A 27,363-nucleotide genomic window follows, 5' to 3' on the forward strand; every position below is an offset into this window, starting at 1 on the left:
GTGATAAATAGTCTAACTCTACTATTTAGGAGTAGCAGGTTTATTACTATATTATCTATTATACCTTATAGAAAATTAGTAAGCCTTGCCTATCTTAGTAATATAAATAAAAGGGGCATACACTAAAGTAAGGCAAATTAGTATTATACTATCTGCTAGCTAATAATATATAGCCACATTTACTTGCTAAGTTAATATAGATATAGGTTAGCCTCTTAGTGTATTTTAAGTCTAGTAAATATTATTTCTAGATATTATTACTTATTCTATTATAGGCATTCTTAAGAGCAAGCTATAGAGTTATTTAACGCAAATTAGGTATCCTAGATCTTATAACTTTAATAGTCTTAGAATATATACTCTCTAAATCCGCGGAAAATTATTCTCTTCTAGTGCAAGTTAAGGTGTATCTTTGCTTATCTACTATTTAATTAAGTAAATAGACTAAATAAGTTATTAAGCTAATAATAGACTAATATTAACTATAAATCTCTAGGGCGGCCGTTAGTAGACTAGGTTTATAGTAACTAAGTTATTAGTAACTATACAAATAAAGTTAAAACCGCAAGGCGTTAGTTTCTACATCTAAGTTGTAAGCTGCCTTCTGTTAGTTCTCCCTCTTAATTAGTGCCTAAAATAAGGCTATATCTATCTACAGGAGAAGGATTAAGACTATTATTAACCTAATTTCCTGTCTAACTCTACCTCTAATCTTATTATCTTAATACTTCTCTTAGATAAGTATTATATTAATTACCCTCCTTAAACCCCTAGCAAAAGTCCTAGTAAGGTATTAAGTGCAGATACAAGCTGCCAGCCAAAACACGTTATTATATATTCCCATAATTGGAAAGTCTATAATAGTTGCTTGCAAAAGTTCTTACCTTTTTGAGTAATTCTATTAAGGCATAAAGTGCTTCTAGGGGGTCTAGACTCTTGCGTTTGCTAGTATTATTAGAAATTTTCTCCCTTTTGGGTAATTTTGTAAGAGGTCTGCAAGGTTAATTATCTAATTATCTAGTTATTTTAAACCAACCACATCTAATCCACTTTAAATAGGTCTAGTAAAGTTTCTAGTCGCTAGTAGCTAGCAGAAATCCTAAGCTGTGCCCTAGGCACCCTATACTTATGAAAAAGAGATATAGAAATTATAAAATTATTAGAGAACCTAGTGCTATAGTTATATCTTGCGGTTATAGTGTTCCTCTTAGTTCGCCATGTTAATTATGGTATTATAGGCAGCATAAAGATTAATAAGTAAGCTGGCGCTTAAGAAGAAGAGAAGTTAAAAAAATAACTTAGAGAGACTTAATAGTACTTATGAACGGATGTGGCAGGGTGGCCTCTTTATAGGCAGCGCAAAAGCGGCGAGCAAAGGAGGGGCTGTAAATTTCCCGATAAGGGAACCACCGAAAGTGGTAGGCCAAGACCACCATTTCCCGAGGCGGGCAAGCTGTCGTTTTTAATACTATATAAACTACCCTACCCTAGCTGCCTTATTACCCTGCTACTAAATTACGCTATTAAGGGTACCTCGCCTATACCCCTACTATCTATCTCTTTTACGTTAAAAGACAGCTCTAAATTATTGCTAGGCCCGCAAATTGTGCAGTTTCTCCCTTGATTGTTACGTCGGTGAGTTCCAACTCTTTGCTTTCTAGAGCGCTCTGCACTTTTTCCATTGTCAGGGTATCCGTCGAGCGGCATTTTAATTCCTGGTTAGAAAAAGTACTCTATTAAGCTGCGATTTGTGCAGCCTGAATCTGAAATTTTGTATCTTTTTGGCGTGAAGACATAAGCCCTAGCACTGCCCCACTCACCAATTTTGCTGTTTTGTCTGTTCTCGCCGTCTTAAGTCTGCTGTGTTTGTTTGAATAAGTACCACAACTGTTAGCGTTAATCTACCCTGCTATAAACTCGATGAATAAGACGCCTAAGCCGGCTTTTCCGAAGAAAAAAGGTCAATATGCCTCTATTTGCTGTTAACAGGCCAACGCCGGCATCAAAATTGTACAAGACGCCTCTCAAGTGCACCGCGCCTACTTTGGTATTCTTTCAATGATAAAGTCAGTCTCCGGCTCATCTGCCGTCTTCCACTCTTGATCCAAGTTGAGCCTAGTATAAGGTGGTTCTTCATGTGAAAAGACACTGCCTTCGAGGAAGGAATGGTACTTTATTCTCTCCTCAATCGTTCTTTCAACGCCCTCAATCACTCTTAGTTTCGGAAATTTTTCGCCTTTGCATGCCATGAGTTCGTCAATACTCTGATCAAAGTCGACCACTTCGCCTCTTGTATAATCGTAAATGCAGAGATACTCCAAGTTTGGCGGCAGAAGCTAAACGAGTGACTTTTGCGGCTTTGGCCCCACTTGCATCTCATGGGATGCGCCGTCATATAGCTCACAGCCAAAACCAAACAACATCTGTAGAGAGAGACTGAGGTATGTGAGCTGTGGAAAGTCGTGGAGGGAGCCAATGCCATTCAAAGGTTGGTCTGGCGGGTCGTCGTCTTCTTTAGGCTGGGGGTCTTGAATTTCAAGGTCCTTTTGGATATAGTTCGGGCCGTAGAACTCTCGCAGTGCTTCGTACGACTCGCCTTGTATTTTGCCCGAAAGTCCATCGTCATCCACGCCCCATGGAGCGGGCCAGGCCAGATCCTCAGAACTTAGGTTGAGTGTTTTGAGCGTATGCCGATGCTGGCGCAAGGCTTTTCCAAGAGTCCTTGATATGATGCAGGGCTTTGAACCATGTCTGGAAAACAGCCCACCTGTGGTCAGGGTAAATTCCTCCAGTGCTTTTGGGAATCGGATCATCTGGTCTAGCGGAAATGTGCGAATGTCGGATCGAGTGATATACATTTTCTTCATATTGGCAACGCGCTCAATATAGAATTCCGGTTCCATGTTGTCGCAAACACCATCCATCGATATTGTCGTCATTGATGGTAATCGGTGAAATAGTCGCAGAGTTGCACCCAAGTAAAAGCTGTAGAAGTCTTCAGGGGGCTCATGCGCTGCCATCAAGGCACCGATATGAACATGCTGCAGCTTCTGTAATGCAGGCACAGGCGTCTCTCCGTAGTTTACCATTCGCAAGTACTGGCCGAGTAGATCATAAAAGATGGTGCCAATATACAATGTGGAAATATTCTTGCAGAGTGACAGCAATAGGATGGCTGTCGTGTTGAAGTAATTGCGTGCCGGATCACGAAGCTGAATTTGGGGGGTCATGTTTCCCATTCGTCTGTTCGCCTCCCAGGCCCATGACTTGAGCATTGTATCTGTCGTGTCATTGGGAAGGCAGATATGTTTAATATACTCTTCAACGGCTAGATGGCCGTCATCTATCGGGTTTGTTTCTGTCTGGTTTGGACGCCTGAATTTTGGATCCTTCATGAGAGGGCCGAAACGGGCCAAGGCAACCTCGCCAACGGCATCTGCGCTTGATGAATCACAAACGAAGTGCTTTATTAATGGGTAAAGCCGTTCGCTGTCGGTCATGCTTGTTAGACCAATGCGTTGGTATAATGGAAAACATTGGGAATCTGTGCTATAACGCGACCGGAACAGGTACATGTGACTTTGTGATGGACTGATGGATTGTGGTGATGTGCGAAAACGAGGCGGCGCGTGAATGCGCGATATTGCTAGAGAAGACGGCCTGAGAAGAGTGGTGCATTGCCTCATTGTGATGGAAAATACATTAAAGACACAAGATGCTGTGTTTGGAAACGATAAATATGGTCTGGCGTCTGAAGAGTGCAAGATGGAGGAGTGGCTCAGACCAGTGGAGACTATAGTTGGCCCACTGTAGAGACACCAGGCAGATGGACAAGAGGGCCGTGCGTCAACGCCTGCATGTGTAGCCTGAGCGTGTGTCACTGGTTTGTGTAACCTTTAAGGTTAGCAACCTCGCTTATTATTATTATTATTCATTTATTACGGCCGGTGGGAAACCCAAGAGGGCTGCTATAAAAACTATGAAAATACTACGGTCCTCAAGTTTGGCCATTGCCTCATTGAAGCCCATATGCCTTTATCGCCCGTTTGCTGCCCTTTCCCGCCTGTCCTCTTAATTTGCTGCGGTTTCTCGTGTTCAATGATTCTTCAAGCCGACTAGCTCGGGGCCTATTCCCCGAGTGTTCAGGATCCTATTTTCGGCAGCTGAAGCGGCGTCTGCTGTGTGTCACACGAGGTGATGATAGGGTTAAAGCGATGAGTTAGTGGTGAGTGGTTGTCGTAGTTTGTGCGATCTGCTTGTTGTCGAGACGGCCAGTAGCTAGCGCGAAGCGTATTGCTTTTGGGCCGTGATTCAACTTTTACGCCTTCGAATTAAGGTCTACTTGTGAGGGTTTTTGAGGGTCATTGGTATCTGTTGGGGGCCACTGTATGGCGGTCGTTCACTGGATGACATGACTGGGAAGGCGCAAGTATCACAACTATCCAAACTGCAGCTAGCGACGGGTTAACTTAACAGTGGATCGGTCCTTGTATTGGGATAACTAGCTGGGTCATTGGGACCTTCTTATACTGGGAAGCAAGCTGCCTGCAGCTGCCTTTTAAAGCACTGAGAGTTTGATATCTGCTGTCTCTGTTTGATAGCTGCAGAGGTTGTTTTAAAGCCGCAGCCACTGTATCGTAGTTGCTGGCATTATCTTCGTTGACAGCAAGTTATTTCGTTTGCGAAGATGTACAGGCCTAAGTGATATCAAGATCTTCACCGTGACTCGCGATTCTGACCCATAGTGCTACCGGTGTGCAGAAGTTACTCGATACTAGTCGATACGTGCTGCAGATTTCGTTGCAATTTTCAACTTCCTTGTCGATGATGGAGAGCAATTATAGGGGCTAAATCATAGAAGTTTCTCACTTAATTTAACCTTGAACATAGACACGGAGGAGAGAGAAGAAATCAATCATAGCAACACGCTAAATATCTGTCATTTAGTTCCTCATACTCTAAAGCAGGTCCACCTAGGTCATCTAGACATCTATCATACAGTTGCTAGCTATATGTCAAATGTGTCAAATTGAAAAAAAATATATTTGATCCTTGACTTCGAAGCTATCTAGAGAAGCAATAGACCTCTTTATAGCTGGATGGAAGCCGTGTGCAGCTTCTATTTGTGATGGTATTAATAAAGTGATTGTTTGATAGCTGCAGCAACTATCACATAGCTTACTGACAATATCGTTTGTTGACAACGCCAATTTACCGGTCCTTTCGCACATCCTGAACTCCGCTGGATCTGAACGATTCCTATGGTTATGGGGATAGTCTTGTCTTCCTGTACAAGTACACCTAAATAGAGAAATACAGCACAGCCTGTAACCAAAGTCGTCAATCATGCTCATCTTCATCCTGCACAAGTCTCCTCTATCTCTCAGGAGTGACTAGTACAATCGAGTCCTTCGGCGACACTCGACCGCCTTTCAGCATGTACGCCGTAGTTCTCTTTGCCATGAATTTAGATTCGGCGAGGGCTCTGCAAGCCTCAGCTTATTCGGAGGGCGCGAAGGTTCCTGTAACCCTTCGATCAAAATCTCAAACCATTCAATATGTGTACATGCTGCAACTGGTCCCTGCAGATATCCGGCAACGAGTAAATAATTTGACACTCTGCTTTGACTACCAAATTTGATATACCGCTAAGTGTTCACAGTGCCAGGCAATAAATACTACAGATACAAATCTTGTCGCTTTTATTTAGTCCACGGCAGCCACGGAGTCGCTATTATCAGCCTGATATTTACGATTAGCATCACTTTCTTCTTCTCGGCTACTATCCTAATAAAGAAAGGATCTTTAGGCAGGTCCAAAGCCCTTACTAGCGCCGTGGCTACGGGCTAAAGTATAAAGGTGGTGCAATTTTAAATCCCCCAAGGTTTTGTGGCTAGACGATACCCCTTCTGTCTGGGTCTAGGCTGGTCTTAAATCTGCGTGACCAGATATTTCTCCCACATGGCGGCTTCTTGTTGGTCAGCATCAGCCAAGCTGAGCAAATGCTTGTTCAATTTATTAGTTGTGCATGTATAGAGTAGCAATAGGGCTGAGCATGTAGTTTTCCTACAAGAAGGCTCACATAAGCCAGCACCGGCATTCTACCATTTACCTCTCACTTGAAAATCTCGCTGGCAAAGCAAATAGCACGATCATGGATCCGGTAAGCATTTTGACGATTATAGACCTCTCAGCAAAGGTGCTCCTAGCATGTTATCGAGTGCAGTCCCAAATTAAAGCGGCAAAAGGTGATATTGGACAACTCATAGACGAGTTAGAATCTGTCTCAGTGGTGTTAGCAGAGCTTTATAGGGTTGTGGATCGAAATTCAACTCGATCTCTCGCTAATTTGGGGAACGCCTTGCTTGCCGATGTCGAAGGAGGGCCGCTCGCAGCAGTGCAGCGCGTTCTTGACGACTTGCAAGCTAAATTGCAGCCCATGTTGAAGCCCGGGCTAAAATCGAAAATCCTCTGGCCATTTGAATCGAAGACCATTCAGAGCAAAATTCAGGTGCTTCAAAACTCGAAAGCTACGCTTCAACTCGCGATATCATCATACCAGACTGCTATTCTAGGCAATCAAACCGAGAAACTTAGTAACCTGGAGAATAACAGGAACAACACAGAGCGCGCAAATATCTTAAAGTGGCTAAAAGTCTGTGATCCGGAGGCAAATCATCGATTGTCTTGCAAGCAGCACGAGCCACGCACTTCAGAATGGCTATTCGAAAATGCCACGTTTCAGAGTTGGGCGGACATGTCGCATCCCCTGCTTTGGTTGCATGGTATTCCTGGAGCAGGAAAGACAATTCTTTGTTCATCAATTATTGAGTATTTGCGCGGCAGAGTTGCCAACGATACTAGAACGCTTGTCTTGTACTTTTACTTTGACTTCGCAGACAACAAGAAGCAGTCTGCAGCTAGTTTGTTGAAATCTCTGATATACCAGTTAATCGCGGCGTCAGCCGGCAGCAACATCGAACCAGCAATTGATCTATACGGACAATGCAATGCTGGTGCCGAGGAACCTGAGGTTGATGAACTGATTGAGACGTTTTCCGAGATATTGCCTGCCCGAGAATCTATTTACGTCTGCATTGACGCACTCGATGAATGCTTTCGCGGCGACAGAGGAATTGTCTTTCAATTCCTTGAGACGTGCGCGGCAAAGAACAACTTGGTCGTATCCATTACGAGCAGGAGGGAAGTTGACATTGAAGATGGGTTGAAGAAGTTTCTACTCGGTATCATCCCCATCGCGCGATCAACAGTTAACGCTGATATTCGTACTTGGGTTGAAAACAACATTGCCAGGGACAGTACTCTTTCCAAATGGCGACCAACTATTCAGCACGAAATGCTTGAAGCGATAGTCCAGGGATCAAATGGCATGTAAGCTGGAGCCTTCTGTTATGTCTTGCATTGTGCCTTAGGTTGTGTTAACTTCTGGATAGGTTCCGTTGGGCAGTTTGTCAAATGGAAACGATGAGACAGTGTATAACGCCGGCAATGATACGAGCTGAGCTGAAAGAGCTACCTCAGAATCTCGACCAAATGTATGATCGAATTTTGCAGGCAGTTCCTCGATTGCATAGGCAGTATGTTCAATCTGCGCTGCATTGGCTGGCCTTTGCCACCCGGCCTCTGTTATTGGCAGAGCTCGCAGAGGCGGTGGTGATTGAACCGGAAAATACATTCGATCCAGATGCTTGTCGGTTAGTTGAGGACAAGAAGATACTGTAATTGTGTGGACCTCTCTTGACTGTTTCGAACGTGAAGCCGCAGTACGGATCACAAGATTGGTTAAGCGAAAAACTGAGTCGAGAGCATGGAGCTACGTGGAGATACCAAGATGAAAGTTTCGACATGGCCGTTGTGTCCCTCTCACATCAATCGGTCAAAGAATACATTACTTCCGACAGGTTAAGACAAAGTACATTGCGCAGCTATTCCACCTCAAAGGCACTCGCAAACGCCTTTCTTGGTGGTTGCTGCCTCAATTATGTCATGGCATATAGCCCGAACAATGTGGCTGCGAAGTTGGAATTCCAGGAATATCCGCTGTTGCAGTATTCAACAAGGAACTGGGAGGTTCATTGGAAAGCTGGGCGACTTTGCTCCGACCAGAAGATGAAAACTACAGTTCAGGATCTGATGTACCAGTTGTTGGATCCAGATCGACGGACCGGGCTGGCAAACCTGCTTAATGCGTGTAACTTTGAATGGCAGTACGATCCATTTTACCGTGGATATTTTAGCTACCACGATAAGCTTACGATGAATCCAAAACAACACCTGCCCCCGTTGTATGTTGCCTCATACCTTGGGGATATTGAGCTGGTTGAGAAACTTACCGAGCGAGGATGTGATGTGTCGGAGCAAGCAGGGTTCTTTGGTAACTGCCTCGCCGTGGCAGCGTACCATGGCAACAAGGACGCGGTGAAGCATTTGCTTCAAAGAGGCGCCAATCCCAACATCACTTGTCAGAGCAAATACGGGACGGTGCTTCAGACAGCTTGTGTTGGAGGAAATCGTGACATCGTCTCAGATATTCTGGACGCCGGTGCCAATGTCAATACCCAGGGCGGGTTTTACAATACTGCCATAATTGCAGCAATGTCGAATGAGAATTTCGACATTGTAAATCTCCTGATGCAGCACGGCGCAGATCTTCACCTCGAGTCGTCTGACGGGTCTACTCTTTACACTGCCGCAAGCAAAGGGGATGTGAAATTGGTGGCCATGCTGCTTGGTGCTGGGCATGATATTAACCACGTTGGCTTGGCCGACGGGACGCCGCTTTATGGAGCTAGTGAAGCCGGATCTATACCAACCATGCAACTTTTGCTGCGCCATGGCGCCAATCCCAACATTGGAGGGAAAGGAGACTACGGATATCCGCTATGCGCAGCAGCACAAGGTGGGCATACGCAAGCTTGTCGGATCCTCCTTCGTGCTGGTGCAAATCCGAACCTGCACGGAGGATACAATGACATAACAGCGCTAGAATGTGCTATCGAGAGTCGAGACATGGCAACTTTCCGAGTCATTTTGGAAAGCGGTTGTGACCCGAATATCGTGGCGGATAGGTATATCAACGCCTTCCACGGGGCATTTTGGACTGGTGAGATCGAGATGGCTAGGGTCTTACTAAATCGGGGGGCAGAGTTTGACGAAGTCTCTTTCTTGGAAAGCATAGAAAGATATGATCAGGACTCTTGGTTCTTCGAAACGATGCTTAGCCGCGGCGCTGCCGTTGATGCACACGGCGGTGACTCTGGTTCTGCACTCAACAGAGCTATTTCAGGCGGCTACGAAACAGCAGCTTGGTCTATCCTGGATAGGATGCCGTACCTTGACGCCCTGGGAAACAACGGAACCGCGTTATACGCAGCCGTGGATAAGGGCATGAAAGACTTAGCCGTTCGGCTCATTGATCTTGGCGCCGACGTGAATAAGCGCACGGAAAGCTCCCCCCTGGACGCCGCCATTGATAATGAGTTTTTTGATATAGCCGATCTGCTACTCGATAACGGTGCTAGTATTGATGATGGAGGCTCTTTGATGGTTGCCATCAGCAACAACAATGAAGAAGCCATCAATTATCTGATTAGAAAAGGGGCCGATGTCAACCACTTCGATCCAGCGAGAAAGTGTACTGCAGTCCAACATGCCGCGGAACGGGGGAGCATAAATATACTGTCATTGCTTATAGGCAACGGAGCAAAGCTGAATGGCAATGACGGGGAGAGCGGAGACCTTGTCCAGTACGCTCTGCTTTCAAGGGAGGCTTCTGTAGTACGATATGTGCTGGGACAAGGGGCACAAATTTCTGCAACAGAGGACTGTGGTAGTGCAATTTGGAAGGCCGTCCGTTTCGACATGTTGGACCTTGTGCCACTGCTGTTGCAAAGTGGCGCCAAAGTGGACGCAGTCGAACAAGGAGAAACTGGCCTGGGACGCGCCTGGCTAGACGGACACGATGAAATTGTCACACTTTTAGAGAACCACGGGGCATCTTTTGCAAATATAGGCGGTTCGACTTTTGTGGAGGCTATAACGCAGAAGCCAATGTCTGTCAAAGACTTGCTTGACGCGGGTGTAGACCCCAACACCCACGATAGATATACCAGCGCTCTTACGGTAAGTAACACTATTTTGGGCCGACACCATGATTGCGAAGTTGTTACTGACTAACCTCAAAAGTCGGCTGTCTCGGATGGGAATTTTGATGTTTTGACACTGCTGATGGAATATGGCGCTGATCCCAATGCAGCTGTTGACATTGATTGTGGCCCGTTGATGGAAGCATGTGGTAAGGACATGAAGCTTGTAGAGTACCTGCTTGAAAACGGCGCCGATCCGAATCGAATTAAAGAGGGATACCAATATCCTCTCGTCAAGGCAGTTTTATGCGGGGACACAGATCTTGTTGAACTTCTTCTTGAACATGGGGCTGATGTACGGTATAAGAATGGATACATATTTGGTAAGGGTTTTCGAAACAGCAAAAAGGTCCTTCCCAGTCTTCTGTCTGTCCCAATGACCCCGGAAGAAAGGCAGCTTTTTTTGGCGCAAGCCTTGCAAGCTGCGGCGTATTATTTTTCCCTAGACACGTTTGACTGGTTAGTCAGTATCGGTGCTGATGTGCACTTCACCGGCGGAGATTACGGAAGTGTCCTACATGCGTCTGTGAGCAACTCTCAAGTCTACCAATCAGAGGACATCAACAACAAGAGGTTACTATTAGAGAAGCTTGTGGAAGTTGGAGTTGATGTCAACAAGGTTGACCCCAAAAGGACCTTTGGCCCAGCTCTCTTGGTGGCAATGGAGAATGGAAGTCGCCTGACCACCACCATACTCCTTGATGCTGGCGCGGACCCGAACTTGGGAGGCGGAAAACTTCACAGTCCATTACAAGTGGCGTACCGCCGTCAGTGGGATGATATTGCTGAGCGTTTGATAAAATCAGGTGCAAATATCAATGCTATTGGAGGGACTTATGGAAGTCCACTTCACGCTGCTGCATACACTCACAATACCACAGCTATTACGTTTCTACTGGAGAACGGCTGCACAACATTGCATGACATTCTGGGCAAGTACGGTTCTGTCATGCAGACGGCGGCTAAAGAGAATGCCATCAAAAACGGTGGCTTTCATCGAGGCGGCCCCAGTGTACTAGCCATGAAAAAGCTGTTGTCGTATGGTGCTGACCCTCATGCACTCGGGGGCAAGTATGGCTGCGCATTGCAGATGGCTGCAAAGTCGAATAACCTTCTGGGTGTAAGATGGCTCATTTCGAACGGGGCTGATCCAGCTTTGGTGATTGAGAATTCGAAGTACAAAAGCGCCTTGAATGCGGCCCGTCACAAGAAACACTGGGCCATTGTTTCCTATCTGGAGCAATGTCTAGGGTCCAGGAAGAACACATTGACCGTTGGATCAGCTGGCTCAGCCCATGGACATGGAGAATAAGGTACGCAATGTCTTCTAAATAGCCGATACGGATGTCAATGATCGAAAGAATAGCCACCACCATGTGAAAACCAGAGGCCATCACGTTCATGATGCTCAGTCTTGCACACCTTGAATGAGGTTCTTAATGCCGGTTCCTCGTTTTGTTTTCTCCCATGCCTCTGTCGCATGCTCGAATGGCACGACGGAGCTAATCATCGTGCCTACTTGCACCTTGCCCGCACTCAGAAGCTCAATAGCAATGTCATAATCGCCAGGACCGTACCTGAAGGATGTCTTGAGAGTGACTTCCTTTTCCATCATGGTGCCCAAAGGCAAAGTTTGTTCCGGTCTCCCCATCCCGATTTGCACAAAAGTAGATCCAGCCGCGGATGCATGCAAACCCGTTTGCGCAGAAGACTGGACACCAGTACATTCCAAGACGACATCCACCCCATTTGGCATTCTGTTCTCTTTTTTAAATCTCGCAGCATCATCAGCGGGAGATACCGTGGGATCTGAAAGGAAAGTCATGCAGTTGACAAAAGAACGCGCAAAGTCCAACTTGGTCTCGTTTATGTCTGCAACACAGACTGTCTTTGCCCCAAATGCACTTGCGACTGCCGCGCAAAGCAATCCGACAGTACCAGAGCCTTGAACCAGGACAGCTTGTCCTGGAGCTAGTTTGGCCATACGCACACCATGGACTGCCACACTGAGCGGTTTAACTAGGACTGCCTCCTGTAGGCTAAGACATTCAGGAATTCTGTGAATAAAATCTTCTGGAACTCGGAAAAGTTGAGTAAGAACACCATGAGTTCCTGGGGGGTCTGCAGCAAATCTCATTTCGGAGCACAGGTTGTATTTTCCTGCCTTACAAAGCTTGCATCTCCGGCATGGAAACCCCGGTTCTATTGCAACTCGATCGCCGAAGGAAACTGTAGTCACCGCGGGTCCAACGGCGTGAACGATTCCAGATGCTTCATGGCCCATGACAAGTGGTTCCTGCTCAGAGACGTGTCTGGTGATCCCTCCATGGGTCCAGAAATGTACCTAGCTCATGTTGTCAAGGATGATTGACTTTGTCGAATTTTCGTTATTGCGTTACTTACATCACTTCCACAGACCCCAACGAATGATATACGGACCAAAACATCATGGGGGTCCTCTATCTGAGGAAGCGGGCGGTTTTCGAATTTGGCCTTACCAGGACCATAAAGCATGCACGACAAGTTCATCTGCACATGTTCAGCATATGGAAGAGCGGGTCGTGAATAAAACTGACCTTTTCAGTTGTTTTTTTCCTCGTAAAAACACTCACGTGGCTAAAGGAAACGCCAGTCCTAGTGACGGTAAAATGATGAAAGGGACGAAGTTGTGCATGTCATGGAGGCTGGCTTCTGCTAGATGCAGTGGTTGATCTCCCCGCTCCATGCCTCCAATCTCCGAGTTCAAAGAGCCAAGTCTTTTGTGGAATATACCCAAACAGGGCAAATGCCGCCCACGATATCAAGAATGTTTATTCCGTCCACAGTTACATTTTACCCCTCTGTTAGATTCCTCGGGCCCCAAAAAGCCTGTTGATTAGCCTTCTAACACCCTGGACTATTTTCCCAGTATGATATCATTAGAGGAAGGAGTATTCTAACCCCGCAAGCGAACTGGTGGTCAAGATCGGATCACAGTGCGCCGAGCCGACTTCGGCGGCATTAAACATCGATCACAGGGAGAGTTAAAGAGTCTGGTGACGTGGCAAGAGCTCTGCGAGTTTAATTCACATAGGGTGGTCTATAAAAAACGCTTAACCAGTCAAAAGACAGAGCAGCCGGATTCTTGACTGCGAGGAGCATGACCTATAAATATTAGTCTTTAACTCCGCACTACCGTGATTTAACTATCACCATTGGCGCAATAATCTCTCCCAATTCACTGTAAACTAACAGGTACAAGCGTGAGTACAATTAACGATCATAGTAAAGCGTCCCAGACAGAATACACTCCCACTACCGCGTATTTGACGATTATCCTGCGTTTGTGGCAAGATTAGGCTTCACAGAAGTGGACGGTGATTTACTGGCTTCAGGACATACTTGGGAAATGTCTTCTTCACGTAGTTTTGAGCAACATACAGCATATCAATAATTTTTAGATGTACATTTAGCTACAAACTATAGCCTCTAAATATGACGGCAAGGCAAGTTCCAAATTCTACTGCAAGTTCTGCACAGAAAATCCCGGCGCTTGCGTGATGGCACTCCCCTGGGACAAATCCCAGCACCAGAAACCTCGGGGTTATTTTGCCTTTCCATCTGACGAAATAGTCTTCGCGCCGGAGATGTATCAGGTTCGCCATGACAATAATCGTTCGGTTTCCAATGTGCATTTGAGCGAAGTCGAGTTCCAATACCGACGTTTAGGTATCGTCCTGAAACTTTCTGTGTCGATGACTCCAAGAAGAGCATCTATCTCATCCAGGGTCCGGTGCTGGTTAGCCCAAACTTGCTCCAGAATCTCCTTTCTTTACCCTGGCCCCTTGTCATTTCGTCCATCTCAGCCTTAAGGACCGGGTTAATTCCTTTTTTCTTTAGCTTTTCTTGTTTTTCCAGTGGTATCTTGTGCACAGGATGATCAGGGCGTAGTTTTGATTCCTCCTCAACTGATCCCATTGACGGGGTTTTGCCCCATCGATATGCTGCTTCAGCTGCCAGTCGACGCTCTTCGTTTGTGTTCATCCCACTGGTCTTTGACGACGTCGTTGTCTCTGAGTTCGACTTGAATTTTTGCATTGTATGTCTGAGCTTGATGCGCGCTGTTATAGACTACAAATAAAGTACTGGAATAATTTACATCTTCCCAGGCGACTTCTTATAGTTCTTCATCTCACACCAGATCGACAACTGCCCCAATTATGGTATCGCCTTCGACTAAAGTTATTGGCACAAACAACACGTCAGATTTTGGCACGCCTCGACATTAGCGTCGTGCCCAATCATTTTTGTGGCAGTGTTGGTGGCGATACCCACTACGTCGCGGTGAGGTGACATCATGGCCGTCAGGGCAGGAGACTCAGCACGATTATGCCTCAATGCTATGTTGGGCAATTTAGATCAATTATTTCACCAAGTTAGAGTAATGTAAGCCATGAGCGTTTCTGTGGCCTGTTGGTCAGACAAGGCGGGATCTGTAGCAACTGGTAGCTGCAAAGTACCGGAAATCTATTGGAGTTGTCGTAGTCGGACCAACCGACGCAAGACTTCATTCAACTGTTAACATCTTCGAAACAACTATTAATTGCAGGATAACTGCCTGTTTTTGTATTTGCCTGATGGGCTAATAGAAGACTAGACGCAGTATCTGAACAGACTGCTAGCCCTTGATTTAGAAAACAAGAAGCGTGTGGGTGCGTTCTCTTGGCCAGCCTTGATGTTGCATGGAAGCTGTAGGGAAGAGAAGAAGGTGTAAAGCATCGTCTATAAAGGTAAGAGGCCTTCAGGTAGATGGTCTGATTGCGGAGAATGACAGCAAGTCGAGTTATTACAGAAGGTAGAACCAAGTATGCCCAAAATGCACTTCGTAATCCCCATGATGTCACTTGCTTAATGCATAAGTCTTTCACTCCGCCATTCGACACTATGATGCTCTCTTTATTGTTGGGAGAGTCGTCGTGTAGGTGAAACCCGCTGGGTCATGCCTGTCGAGAAACCAGGCCGTAGTCCGGGCATGCCGTTGATGTAGTGTCACATCTGGATTTTATTAAGCCTGTATATCTGCCTCACCTTCTGCTTTAAATTGGGGTGTCAAAATAAGAGTGGCTGATATTCGATAACACTTTATTAGAAATATGAACAACAAACCATTTACTCCGCACCCTAGAGGGTTTCAAGACACGCATTTATAGGCTGAATTTGGGGCAGTGCAATCTACCAGGCGGTTCCGAACGCTTTGACGGACTCAAAGCAGGGACTGCACAGGATTAACTGGGTGGACCGCCCCTTTTTTGGTCAGTAAATGACGGATAAAAGGAGATCAACATGCAGATCATGTCCTTTTGTGTCGTATCCGCATATCGATATGAAGCGGGAGGGCGAGGGTCACGTTGGAAGTTAACTACGGGGTACGGAAGCCGACGGACATCCTGCCCGAGCTACGGCAGGAGATTTAGACGTTGACCATCCAGTTGCTTGGGTCAAGCACGAGCACAGAAGAAAGAAAATAATGGCAAATACGTCCTCCATTCAATCACAGGGCGATTACCCATGAACCACATCAAGCCCTGTTTTAAAGAAGCCAACAAGATAACCCCAGGCAATAGAAAAGACCATGCCTCGACCTCCAATCTACTATTCCCCAGCTCAGTCCAACATTCACCAGGCTACATTCCATCTGGCAAAGCCTTGTAGCCAGCCCCCGTGTGCCACTAACGGATCCGCCGGCTTGGGGCAGAATATGATTTGATGATGCAAGTCCGTGCTGGCGACAACCTTTTTGATCAGATCGAGATAATCATCCCAGCAAAATTATGGCAATAACACGAGCCACAATCTTCAAGGTGCGTGTTGGCGTAAATCAGCGGACTCTCTTGACTTCTTTGGTACCCAGGGGTGCTTCGGCAAGTTCCCAGCAAGCGGCTGTCATTTTTCCAAGCAAGACAAAATGACAGACATCGAGCGTAAACATCGAGCCGTAATTTGTCCATATGTTGACATGCTTCTTCTGAGACCTGCGGGGGAGGTGGCGCCAACGTTGGCCTGTGGTTGGTATCTAGAGAACGCTAATGCGAGCGCACGGTAGTTGGGAGTTGAGACCTGGATGCCCACATGCACGACTACCAGCTTACCGAGTGCACCAGAAGAGACCAGACATGGACCTGCCTGGGTGTTTACAGTGGCTACACCATATGAAGATAGGCTCCCTTGCCGATCAAGTCGCGGCCGTCTCATATTAAACGGCGGCATCCGCCCCAAGAAAATTGCTTGCATGTTCAATGTTCAGATCCTGAGCTTCCTGCAAATCCTTCCTCCGATGTCCAGTGCGTTTATCCTTCGACGGTTTGGCGCCGCTGCTAGGCGCAAGTAGCTTGAAGTATGGCCGCTACGCCATTCCAGGTGGAAGCCTGGACGGAGTATGCCATCGGCATGCTCATCCTCCTCGGCCGAATTGCTTACCGGATACACGTCGTGGGTTGGAACTGGCACGGTGACGACTTCTTTGCCATAGCAGCTGTTTTCTTTTTAACGGTATGATACTATATGTTTGCACAGGTCACAGCTCCAGAGTGACATGGCTGACAGTAATGTCTTTACTTAGGGAGAAACAGCCATGCTGGAAATGATAGGTAAACAAGCCGAAAGTGTCAGCTGCAAATTTAATCAGCCCGGTGGTCTAACTTAACTCGCCTTCAGGTCAATGGGGTTCCATTGTTGGCATGACCGACAGCATTGCACTCACGCTCACGGACGAGGAAAAACATCGCATCGTAAAGGGTGCCAAGGCAGACATCGCCGGGTGGTGTCTCTACATCACCCTCATCTGGTGCCTCAAAGCATGCATGTTGTTCTTTTACCGCAGGCTTACGTGCGTTGCCTAGCCTCCGTTCCAGTTGTTCGCACAGGCTTCTAACTGTTCGACGTTTAGATTGGACACCCGACAGAGACGGCTCGTAACTGTGGCTGCGATAGCCTGCGTTTGTTCATACATTGCAACAATTGGGGTAGTTTTGTTACGGTGCCTACCATTTCACAAGAATTGGCAAATCTACCCTTATCCCGGAGGTAACAACAAGCTCCTTCAACATGATTTAGTGGCAACCGGCGTAGCTTACAAGCCAATTCAGATAACTGCAGCAGCCCAAATCAAATATTCCTCACATTGGTAATCACCAACGTCTCGTAAGTTAGCACAACTAGACTTTATCTTAAAAAATGTTTTCAGGCATGACTAACAAGTTACTTGCCAAATTCTTTTAGCACCGATCTTCTTATCCTCTACATTCCACTTCCACTGTTATGGGTTGTGCAGCTACCATGGTCCAAGTATAACATCCCTTCCGTGGTGGCAGTGGGCATGGGGCTAACAGTGACCAGGAAATGCGTATATGGGCTGTGGCTCACGACCGGTATTTTCGTAATTGTTGCAAGCCTTCTGAGATGCATCTTGTCCATCAAGGATGCAAGTGAGGTTGACGTTTCCACCATCTGGGCAATTCGGGAAACAGTGAGATCTAGCAGCCAACGGAACCGCTATATACTTTACAACTTTACTGACATTTTTTGGATGCAGTTCGTTGGCATTATATCCGTAAATGCACCAGTCCTCGGCCCATGGATTATCAAGAAATGCACCTTCATCGCCCAAAGCGTCTCATCCAAGGATCGGTCAAGGAGCGATGGGCAAAACAGGGGAATCTCCATCGTGACCATCGGTCGGCAAAGCTACCGACTCGACAGACTCAAGCGAGATGGCATGAAGCACAACCCCCCAGGCTGGACAACGATCAACGACAGCGAAGAATACATCATGGAGGATCAATTGCACGATGGCAGCAACAACACGACCGCATCGAATCAAGCTGCGTCTTCAAAGGTTTGAGGCGGTAATGGTATGAAACGGTTTTGGTAACTGCGGGTTCGCCTGTATTTGATTTCCCCCTTTTTAAAATGAAAATCGAGGAGCTATGGACGTTCGGTATGGGCTAAGGACCGCCACCTTTTATTTCGCAATTTGAAAACTGAGCGGAGCTACGGCGCCTCACCTACGGCCATCGCGATCTATGTGCGCTAGTTTGCCTTGTTCTCACCGCAGGCACAACCAAAGATTACCGTCAAAGCTTGTAACGCCCAGTGTTGAACGCCAGGATGTTGCCAATGCACCTGAAGCCACCTCTTATTAAGAGCCGCTTGTGAAAGGCAGCAAAGCCGGCCCAGCTTAGGATTATATCACGGCCATGGTCGGGCGAGAGAGCAGACAGTGCACAAAGCCGGAAATCTCAAGCTGGCACTAAGGCTTTGGGGGAGGCAGGCGGCCAAAAACTTTCTCCAGGGCCAGACCCAAGCTGAGGATTCTTTCGTCACCTCCAAGAGGCCCATCAAGCTCGATACCAACCGGTAAACCTACAGGCGTCATTCCCACAGGTATGCTCAAGCCCGGTATGCCAGCGTCACTCCCGGGGCCGGCGTTTCTGGTGTAGGCGGTGAAGGTGTCGATTGGCGGCCCTCCATTGATAGAAACGTTCCCGGAACCATGTATGGTGTCTATCGGAGTGGCGGGGAGGATTGTGGTTGGGAATATGATTGCGTCAACCTTGTGCGCTTGGAAATAGTCCGCATATAGCTTCTGAAGAGCTGGGCGTCGAACGGTCATGACCTCGTCATATACGCCTCCAAAGGTGTCATTCATTACTGATGCGAAAATAGTCTTAACGTCCGGACTCGAAATTCCATTAACAATATCTTGGAGGCTGGTGTCCTTGATACCCGAGGCTTGTAGATAGGCAGGAATGTCGGCAAGGGGCTCGTGCAATGCAATGGGAAGGCCTATAGTGCTATCCAATTCAAGCAAATTCGGCATATCATCTTTGACCAGTACAACACCCGCTTTTTGAAGAGTGTCCTGTGCTTTAGTAACTATCCTTTCAAGGTCCTTGTCTAGCCCAGCCCACAACACGGGAGGGATGCCGAGGCGGACGCCGTGGAGCTTGGCAGGTTGTGCTCGTGGTCGTTCAGTAATAATCGAGTCAAGTAAGGCAATTTCAGAAACGCTGCGACCCAGCGTTCCAACGGTGTCTCTGGTGTGGCTGATTGGGACGACCTCGTGGTCGTCGTGATATCGTCGCTGACCACCTCCGTTACCTACAGAGGGTCGGAAGCCTGCAATTCCAGTCAAAGCAGCTGGGATGCGTGTAGAACCTCCAGTATCTGTGCCCAATCCACAGGTCACAACTCGGGAAGAGACAGCCACAGCCGTTCCACCCGACGAACCACCAGGGATCATGTTGACGGCATAAGGGTTGTGCACTGGGCCAGCAAAGGGCGACAAATTGGTGCTTGTGATACCAAATGCTAGTTCGTGCATATTGGTTTTCCCAACGACGATAGCACCAGCAACCATCAGTTTCTTCAAGCTTAGGGCTGTCGTGCTTGGCGTGGCATTGCGAAGGGCATTTGTGCCGGCTGTGGTCGGGACGCCAGCGATGTTGATGTTGTCCTTCGCAACAATGGCCAGGCCAGCCAAAGGAGGCAACGGCTCGCCTCGAGCAATTGCATGGTCCAGTTTGTCTGCTGCAATCAATGCCTGGTCGGACAGCAGGTTGATGAATGCATTCAAAGGCTTTCCCCGCTCTGCATTCCGGAGGACACCCGAGATGTACTCGCGCACCGTCAAGCGCTTGTTTCGTAGAGCAAGTATCGTATCATCTGCAGACCAGTTGGAGAAGTCCTCCTTGAAGGAATTCGAAGTTACTGGGCTCATGGTGCACGAGATATTCCTAGTATCATAGGCGGTATATTGTGCTGCGGAGGAGACGAGGCTCAGACGTACAGTTGCAGCTCAGATCACTGGCAGGTCTTGGTGTTGGCAATGGGAGGTTGTGTCAATTTCACCGCCATTACAGATAGGCCAATTTAACGGATTAATAAAACGAAAACAGGTCATATGGCAGCCCGAATTAGATTGATCTTCTGTGAAGATACTTTATTCAGATGAGCTAAAATGTGTAAAAGGCAGGGGTGACGAGAAAAGCAGGCCTACTTGGCGAACTGCAGCGGAACCGCCTGCATATGGTCCATGACCCGACCAGACCAGACCAGATCAGTCTCCGGTCTGCATTGGCTACCCGCACCAAATCCAAATCCGCGGGCCTAACATGGTCAACCAAGTTTCTCATTGTCCTTCGTTGTAAATGAAATCTTGCCAAGCTGGGGAGGGTTTCTTGAACATCTTGTAGCACGGATACACGCGGCGGTAAAGGCAAGACAAGCTCCAGATGTCCTTTATAGCAAAAGCCCGCATGTGCTGAAGGTGAACATTGAGCAGCCTGGAACCTACTTTTGTAGTTGAGTCCTTCCATGTACGTTATGAACCACAAGTCATCAGACAGGCTGCCCGCACGCTATGACAGTCACCTCCAAGTTTTAATTCTCCAATGGCATCTGAAGCACTTCGTATTGGCTTACATACGATGGTACAATATATTATATATTCATTTCTACGGTCAATTTTATATAGAATGAGGAGACCACCAGACCAGAACAGCCTTGACCCTTTCAACGAGAGCTTAGGTACCGCAAGTGGAGCACCCCTCAGCCACGGCAGAACCCCTCAGTTGGTCCTTTTTCCAAGTCCTCATCAGGTCGGTGAATGTCATGTCTGGTCCAGTCAGTTATTTGCATCAAGAGGGGTTGCCACCACTCCTCAAGAGTCAAAGAAGACATACTCATCGATGACTACTACTTATATCTCCCCAAACAATTTGATAGTTAACTAAATGGCAAGTATGAGAAACATATACAACGGTTTCAAATTGTACGGTTTATAGATGACCTCTTTCACCCAAGGGGACCGGTTCACAGTTTTGTGTCATATGCGTCCCTCACGGCGCTGGCAACCGTGCCAACCACACACGCCAACCCGAGTTACTACAATGCTGTAGAGCTAGGGGGATAACTTTGGTATTGTCGCACAAGGCCGGTAAGCGCAAACGTTGACACTCAAACTAGTCATTTATATATGCGAAGCAGCGAATCCCGTGGAGACAACACCTCGGGTAACTCAATCATGGCTGTTAAATTTATGTGTGTGATATCCCACGTATCTCTCGCTGGCGGTTGAGCAGATACATTGCGGGACTACAACTCCGTAGATGATTGCCCAGCACTCACACCTCTACAAAGCCCACAAATTCAACATTACCAGTGTCCTAGAATGCCAGAATGTTAAATCTATGTTTTTTGCCAGAACATGCGACGGAATGGCCATCAACAACTGCCCACTGCACAGCATTCGGTTGGTGAATCAGCCTCACTAGATGAGTCATTACGCCACATCTGACGATGTGTTCCAAGCCATATAGTGCTCCAACCAGTAACTGATAACGGAATTCTTTCTCAGCTGCTATTCACACGATTCCTGTTCTTCTACTATTTGGGACTAAAAATATCGGACGTAAAAGGCAAGCAGAAGCTTGGGAAATGTGCAACACAGCACAAATTCGCGAAATGCCCCAGACGGAACCGTTCGGCAACCAGAAGGCCGCCCACCAACTGCGCGTTGCTGTTGTTGGTTGTGTAAGTGAATGCGTAGCGACAATCACACACTGAATCATGATACTAATGGCATTTTTGTCCTTGCACGATAGGCCCACGGTCAGCTTGACATAATTTACGCCACAGCGAAGAGGCAATGTGATCAGAGGGGATGGACGCTTTCGGATTTGGACCTCGTTCTCATCTGCGGAGATTTCCAGGTAGAGCAAGAGAGCAATTCGGCCAGCCGCAACGAAACATTGAACGTACTAACCAGACTCTTGCCGCTAGGCCGTTCGAAACAGTCGTGACCTAAACTGCATGTCTGTCCCGAAAAAGTACCGCCAACTAGGAGACTTTCACAAGTATTACAGTGGCGAGGCCGTGGCTCCCGTTTTAACCGTCGTTGTAGGCGGCAACCATGAAGCTTCCAATTACCTCTTTGAGCTGTATCATGGCGGTTGGTTGGCACCAAAAATCTACTACCTCGGTGCCGCCAGCGTCATCAGATACGGCCCCTGGCGAATTGCGGGCATGTCAGGCATATACGACAAGAATGACTACAACAAGGAACATCATGAGCGATTACCGTATAGCTCGCATGACATCAAGTCGATTTATCACGTTCGGCGATACGACATCGACAAGTTACTCCAAATTCGGGAAGAAGTTGACATTGGACTAAGTCACGACTGGCCAGCCTGGGTCGAACTCTTTGGTGACTATAAGTCACTGTATTCTCGAAAACCTCATTTTCTTGATAGCGCAAAGAGGGATCGGCTAGGCAGTTATGCCGCCACAGAGGTTATGAATCACCTGAGACCGCTACACTGGTTTTCGGGGCACATGCACTGCAGGTTCCCTGCCAACATCAGCTATGCCTCAGATAAATTCGAGAATTCAGTGCGGAAGCTAAAAATAACACAAGAGATAAAGTCCGTGCTTCCGGTCCTCAAAACTGATAAACGATACTTCAAGACAACGTCGAAACCAGCGAGTCAACGGTCAAATGGGTCGTTCTTGGCTCTGGACAAGTACAAGGGCGATGCAAGAGGCTTCCTTGAACTCATGGACCTGAGCCTTTCAAGAGATGATTCTGGTGTGTCTGACGATCCCAGCCACTTTAGCCGTCCATATAAGTTGTGTTATGATGAGGAGTGGCTAGCCATAACTCGGGCCTGCACAGGAACTCTTCAATTGCAAGACCGCGAAACACTCGTAGTGCCTCCCTCCAGAGCACGATTTCCATCCCAAAAAGCAATCTCAGAGCACAGGAAGTGGGTGCAAGAGAACATAACCAAAAGGGGACTTCTCCAAATTCCCGAAAATTTCATGATTCACGCTCCAGTATTCGATGAGACGGAACTCAGCGCGCACGACCAACCGAATGAATATTCCAACTGTCAAACTGCTCAGTTTGCAGAGCTATTACAAATTCCAAATGTATTCACATTGGAAACTCAGGATCCGGACGTTGATGGCAATTGTGCTGGAGACGACTTTATCGTGTTTGGGGAAGAGTAGGCCGGTGGTGTGGAGGTCGTTGCTGGTGCTGCGTATGCCTTTGGATGATGACAAACGACGAACGACGATACTGATTACATTACACACCATGTTTACATTGAACGAACGCCCATTTAGTAGGCACGATAAAGAAAACATGCCACTTGCTTACTCTCCGTCATGGTTAGAATCCTCAGGTGTTGTTCATCAGGGGGTCGTTTGACGAACACTTGACTTGTTATGAGTTCAGGGTAGTTACCCATCTGATTGTGTTTTACGACAGTATCACACGACCACCACGACCACCACGACCACCACGACCACCCACTCACCCACTCCTGTGCAGTTATTACTAGAATCGCTTCCGTCGACGCCTACAAAACAGTAAGCAGTCTATTCTGGAGACTTTAAGCGGCAACGGCACTCATAAAGCCAACGAAGATTCACATGTCGGCACGGTGGGAAACAGGAAACGGGAAATGCAAACGCGACATGCGGAATAGCTTGCCTTGGATTGTAAACTATGGGGACGGACGCCTGAACAGTGGTTCTCCCTTGCCACGGGGTTTGTGTTATTATGTGTGATATCAAAACACTTGGCTGTAGCCTGAGGAGCGAGACGTACAAGTACCTCTGGTGTCCATGTTGTGCCAGAGAGCGAAGCTGGTGCGGACAAGAGCTGGCATGTTGTCAATTGGCTCTGCCCTAGGGTTTCAAGATGTCTGGTCTGGTGGACACGAGTGGGCTTTTTCCCGTCGTAAAGTTCGTGTCGTTACAGCATTGATTATGGCGTACCATTGCAGTGCTGTATCAAAGGAAGCCTGGTGGGCATTGCACCAGACCAAATCAGACCAGACCAGGACTCACCATTGAACATTGTCGCATGCTAGCTGACAACAGGCAACTTGTGGCCAAAAATTGAACCGGACCAATGGCAGCCAGAGCCTGCGGGCAACTTCCGGATCCGTCCCTGATGCGGCGTGTCCCGTATTACTGCCAGGCAAAATGCCCATTCCAAGAAAGGACAAGCCTGAAAGGGTCCTGTGCGGTCCAGGCACCATGGCCAGAGCGCGTGGGCCAATCTGGTCCTTCTATAGGGCATGGGGCTTAGTGCATGGGGGCCAGTGCATGGGCTTGATGCGGGTCTGGCAATGCCACCAGTTGATCACCCTTGCGCCAACAGCGAGACCAGACCGGGGTGGCCAGCCCAGATGCTCAAAGTTGGGAAGAAATTTGGCTTTCGCCATTCGCCCAAACTACTAAGTAGACTTGACTTGTTGACCCATTCAGGGTGCAGTGCGAAGTGCGAACATGGAAGCCCGCGTGGGCACCGGCACCATCGGGGGCGGCCATAAGGCTGTTATTATGGCTCAACATTGAACATTGAATGACACTTAACTGGGTTGTCTGCACTGCCTGTCAACGGTCTGGTGCGGTGGCATCGGATGAAGAGGCACTGACTGGGCTGCACGGGGTATTGAAGGCCCAGATGTCCCAGCCAGGTCTGGTCAGCACGACTGTTGACTGGCGGCCTGTCACAGCCAGCTTGAACCATTGAAGGCTGACCATTGACCAGCAGAGACCAGTCACAGTCCTCGTCTAATCTTGACTGTTCCAAACTCCCTCTGCCTCTCTCCTCGCCCCCAGGGTGTTTGCGCCGTGATAATATCCTTGTTTGGCATCTCAACCTCTTCACGCCGTCATCTCCATGTCTTGACAGTTGCATCTTTGACACAATGGCGCCCGCATTGGGGAAACGCCTCGCCGTGGCGGGCATTGTCGTCTTCGTCACCCTCATCGTCTATGTCTGGCAAAGTCACCTGCTCCCCAACGTCGAGAAGTTTCTACCAATCGTTCATTCTGGCCATTCAACAGTGCCAATCGTCCCGCACAAAGAGATTCGATGTCCAAGCGGTTTTGGGGAAGGCCAGTCAAAGTCGTTTGGAAATAGGACCACGTCGCAGGCAAAGGAGCACCAACTTGTGACGGCCCCAAAAATCATTGGACTGGTGTTTTTCGGTCGACGCGCTACTGTTTCTATTCTCGACTGCTATCTGAAGGTATGAATGGCTCGTCAGGGTATTAAAAAATCCCGCTCATTCCGCCAGTCGTTGTCCTGCATCCAGAATGACGTTGCGATCGTGCATCGCGGGCGCATTCAAAACCCGCCGTTGTCTTATCTTTTTTCACAGCACAATTGTAACAATGACTCTCTTGCTGACATCGTCTCCCCCTAGCGCAACCTCGCGACGAATGGCGGTCTTTTGGACGAAGTTATCTGGCTACAGCGAACCAGCAATGTGGAGGATTTGGCCCTGTTGGACAGGCTGCTCGAAAGCGAACCGGGATACTCGAGACAAATAATAGACGATGCCAATGCGCATGACTTTGCTAGCTCCTACAACCTGATCGACAACGATAACATGTACATCAAGATAGACGATGACGTTGTAAGTATTCCCTCTACCATGGCCTGCAAACTTCACAACTTCTCACCAGCAGGATAAGGTCTTTATCGAAGAAAACGCTATCCGATCCATTGTTTGCACCAAGCTCACCCGGCCAGACTTCTACGTCGTGTCTGCCAACGTCGTCAATCAGCCCATGATCAGCTGGATTCACTGGAATCTCGGAGCTGTTCGACCCTATCTACCCGAAACAAACAAAGAATACCCCGCGCCTGAACCTGGGCACCAAGTCGACTGGAGAGCAACTGTGTTGCCCTCTTGGGACGGCCCGAGTGATGTCAACGCCAGCTACTGGAACTCGCCTGACAACAAGAAACATCGGTGGCTCCCTGTGCGCGGCAAGTCAGACCATGTTCTGGAAAAGACGCCCATCATGGAGACGCAGTATGACGCGTTTGGTACCGGTCTTCAGCGCTGGCAAGTCGCCGCACAAGAACATTATAGTTTCTTTGAGAACTTGGAGGCCCGAGAGTTGTGGCGATACAAGTTCAATATTTGGGATTTTCAGCGGCTGCGAATGGGTATTCAATTCATCGCCATGATGGGCCACGATATCAATGCCGCCAAACCCATCAACAGGGATGACGAAGAGCATTTCTCCGTGACCATGCCCCGAAAACTCGGCAGGAGTAAGTCTAAGAGCGCTGCATCATGCTGCTTTTCCATTATTGGAACCCAAACGCTAACCTTCCTCCCTAGGTGCCGTTGCCGATGGCCGTGGTGTTATCGCCCATTATAGCTTTGGGCCGCAGTCAAGAAATGGAGGCCTGAGCACTACCGATATATTAGATCGTTATCGCTCCTATGCTAAGGAGAATGTCTGCACGGGCCCTATGCTCTGGTCCCCATAGCTGCAATGTTTGGCAGCAGTACCTGATCATACACTACATGTCTACACGGAGGCGCGGAGTTTCTTGGAGTTTACATTGTTGAATCACACAATCGATGCATTTTGGATATATTTGTATAATAGTTAGATCCATAGTGTTCCTACCGGAAGCATTCATCTTGGAATACACATACGTCAAGTTTGTCGTGCTGTTTTGTTGGTATGTTATTGAGGACCTGAATGGCAATGCACGGGTCTGGCCACTGTGTGTATTGTTGCACATGTCAAGTACTGTCTGGTATCTTGGTCGACTTCGACATCCACAACACCAGACTCCAGCTCAGTAGGGCTGACTAGTCGGTGGTCAATCCGAATCTTTTGATGGGCCGGCTGGGCCGTGGGACTACATGTATTCGCCAAGGTGGGCAACGACTCTCAAACCAAATGGACTTACGGCCTCCATGGATGGCGCGCTGCGACTACTTGTTTGCCAGTCTCTCATACGATGAGACGTTTTAGACGAGATTGTTGAATGTGAATCATGTTGCCATCGAACGAAAATCCGGAAGAGTGCCGTCATACATGTCAGTTTCTCTGGTTGTAAATTTTGGAAGCAAAGCGCAGGGTCTGAGCAAAGTCGTTTGGGCTGACCTGCAGTCGAACGTTATAGCACATATTGCAAAGTGCCTCGATAGTTGTTTCTCTGCAACATATACAGCACAGTAAAGCACTTAAGTATCTTTACATAGAGGCTTATCGACATTGCGTCGATTTTCTGCGATTGCCAAGACATAATGCACTGGACAATCTTCAGTTGGCAACCTAGTCAGGACACTTTCCGCCAGGCCAACCGCCCCATGTTGTTGGA

The 27,363-nt window shown here is 47.7% G+C and overlaps 9 protein-coding genes across 9 annotated transcripts; 6 read left to right on the forward strand and 3 right to left on the reverse strand.

Annotated features, from left to right (window-relative positions):
• Window positions 1-2,336: 2,336 nt before the first annotated feature.
• VFPPC_11925 (hypothetical protein) lies at window positions 2,337-3,500 on the reverse strand (the record flags this gene model as incomplete). Its single annotated transcript, XM_018289964.1, has 1 exon — window positions 2,337-3,500. One exon carries the CDS (start codon window positions 3,498-3,500, stop codon window positions 2,337-2,339), a length of 1,164 nt encoding a protein of 387 aa, XP_018146131.1.
• A 2,654-nt stretch (window positions 3,501-6,154) lies between these two features.
• Window positions 6,155-7,743, forward strand: VFPPC_11926 (ankyrin repeat-containing protein; the record flags this gene model as incomplete). The annotated part of the gene is made up of 2 exons (XM_018289965.2): window positions 6,155-7,392; window positions 7,455-7,743. 2 exons carry the CDS (start codon window positions 6,155-6,157, stop codon window positions 7,741-7,743), a joined length of 1,527 nt encoding a protein of 508 aa, XP_018146132.2.
• Window positions 7,744-7,866: 123 nt separating this feature from the next.
• VFPPC_11927 (multiple ankyrin repeats single kh domain-containing protein) lies at window positions 7,867-11,478 on the forward strand (the record flags this gene model as incomplete). Its single annotated transcript, XM_018289966.1, has 2 exons — window positions 7,867-10,143; window positions 10,207-11,478. The coding sequence occupies 2 exons, from the start codon at window positions 7,867-7,869 to the stop codon at window positions 11,476-11,478; spliced, it is 3,549 nt and encodes a 1,182-aa protein (XP_018146133.1).
• A 96-nt stretch (window positions 11,479-11,574) lies between these two features.
• On the reverse strand, window positions 11,575-12,303 carry VFPPC_15454 (D-xylulose reductase A; the record flags this gene model as incomplete). Its single annotated transcript, XM_018293207.1, has 1 exon — window positions 11,575-12,303. The coding sequence occupies one exon, from the start codon at window positions 12,301-12,303 to the stop codon at window positions 11,575-11,577; it is 729 nt and encodes a 242-aa protein (XP_018146134.1).
• A 1,402-nt stretch (window positions 12,304-13,705) lies between these two features.
• On the forward strand, window positions 13,706-14,017 carry VFPPC_15455 (hypothetical protein; the record flags this gene model as incomplete). Its single annotated transcript, XM_018293208.1, has 1 exon — window positions 13,706-14,017. The coding sequence occupies one exon, from the start codon at window positions 13,706-13,708 to the stop codon at window positions 14,015-14,017; it is 312 nt and encodes a 103-aa protein (XP_018146135.1).
• Window positions 14,018-16,541: 2,524 nt separating this feature from the next.
• VFPPC_15456 (srpk protein) lies at window positions 16,542-18,045 on the forward strand (the record flags this gene model as incomplete). The annotated part of the gene is made up of 8 exons (XM_018293209.1): window positions 16,542-16,694; window positions 16,765-16,792; window positions 16,860-17,031; window positions 17,092-17,228; window positions 17,291-17,345; window positions 17,424-17,489; window positions 17,541-17,670; window positions 17,737-18,045. The coding sequence occupies 8 exons, from the start codon at window positions 16,542-16,544 to the stop codon at window positions 18,043-18,045; spliced, it is 1,050 nt and encodes a 349-aa protein (XP_018146137.1).
• Window positions 18,046-18,453: 408 nt separating this feature from the next.
• VFPPC_11931 (amidase) lies at window positions 18,454-19,923 on the reverse strand (the record flags this gene model as incomplete). Its single annotated transcript, XM_018289968.1, has 1 exon — window positions 18,454-19,923. The coding sequence occupies one exon, from the start codon at window positions 19,921-19,923 to the stop codon at window positions 18,454-18,456; it is 1,470 nt and encodes a 489-aa protein (XP_018146138.1).
• Window positions 19,924-21,668: 1,745 nt separating this feature from the next.
• On the forward strand, window positions 21,669-23,219 carry VFPPC_11933 (calcineurin-like phosphoesterase domain-containing protein; the record flags this gene model as incomplete). The annotated part of the gene is made up of 3 exons (XM_018289969.1): window positions 21,669-21,737; window positions 21,809-21,916; window positions 21,987-23,219. 3 exons carry the CDS (start codon window positions 21,669-21,671, stop codon window positions 23,217-23,219), a joined length of 1,410 nt encoding a protein of 469 aa, XP_018146139.1.
• A 1,715-nt stretch (window positions 23,220-24,934) lies between these two features.
• On the forward strand, window positions 24,935-26,517 carry VFPPC_11935 (mitochondrial-processing peptidase subunit alpha protein; the record flags this gene model as incomplete). The annotated part of the gene is made up of 4 exons (XM_018289970.1): window positions 24,935-25,258; window positions 25,436-25,648; window positions 25,698-26,295; window positions 26,366-26,517. 4 exons carry the CDS (start codon window positions 24,935-24,937, stop codon window positions 26,515-26,517), a joined length of 1,287 nt encoding a protein of 428 aa, XP_018146140.1.
• Window positions 26,518-27,363: the final 846 nt, after the last annotated feature.

The sequence above is a fragment of the Pochonia chlamydosporia genome, chromosome 2 (genome assembly GCF_001653235.2).
Source record: "Pochonia chlamydosporia 170 chromosome 2, whole genome shotgun sequence".
Classification (NCBI taxonomy): Eukaryota; Fungi; Ascomycota; class Sordariomycetes; order Hypocreales; family Clavicipitaceae; genus Pochonia; species Pochonia chlamydosporia.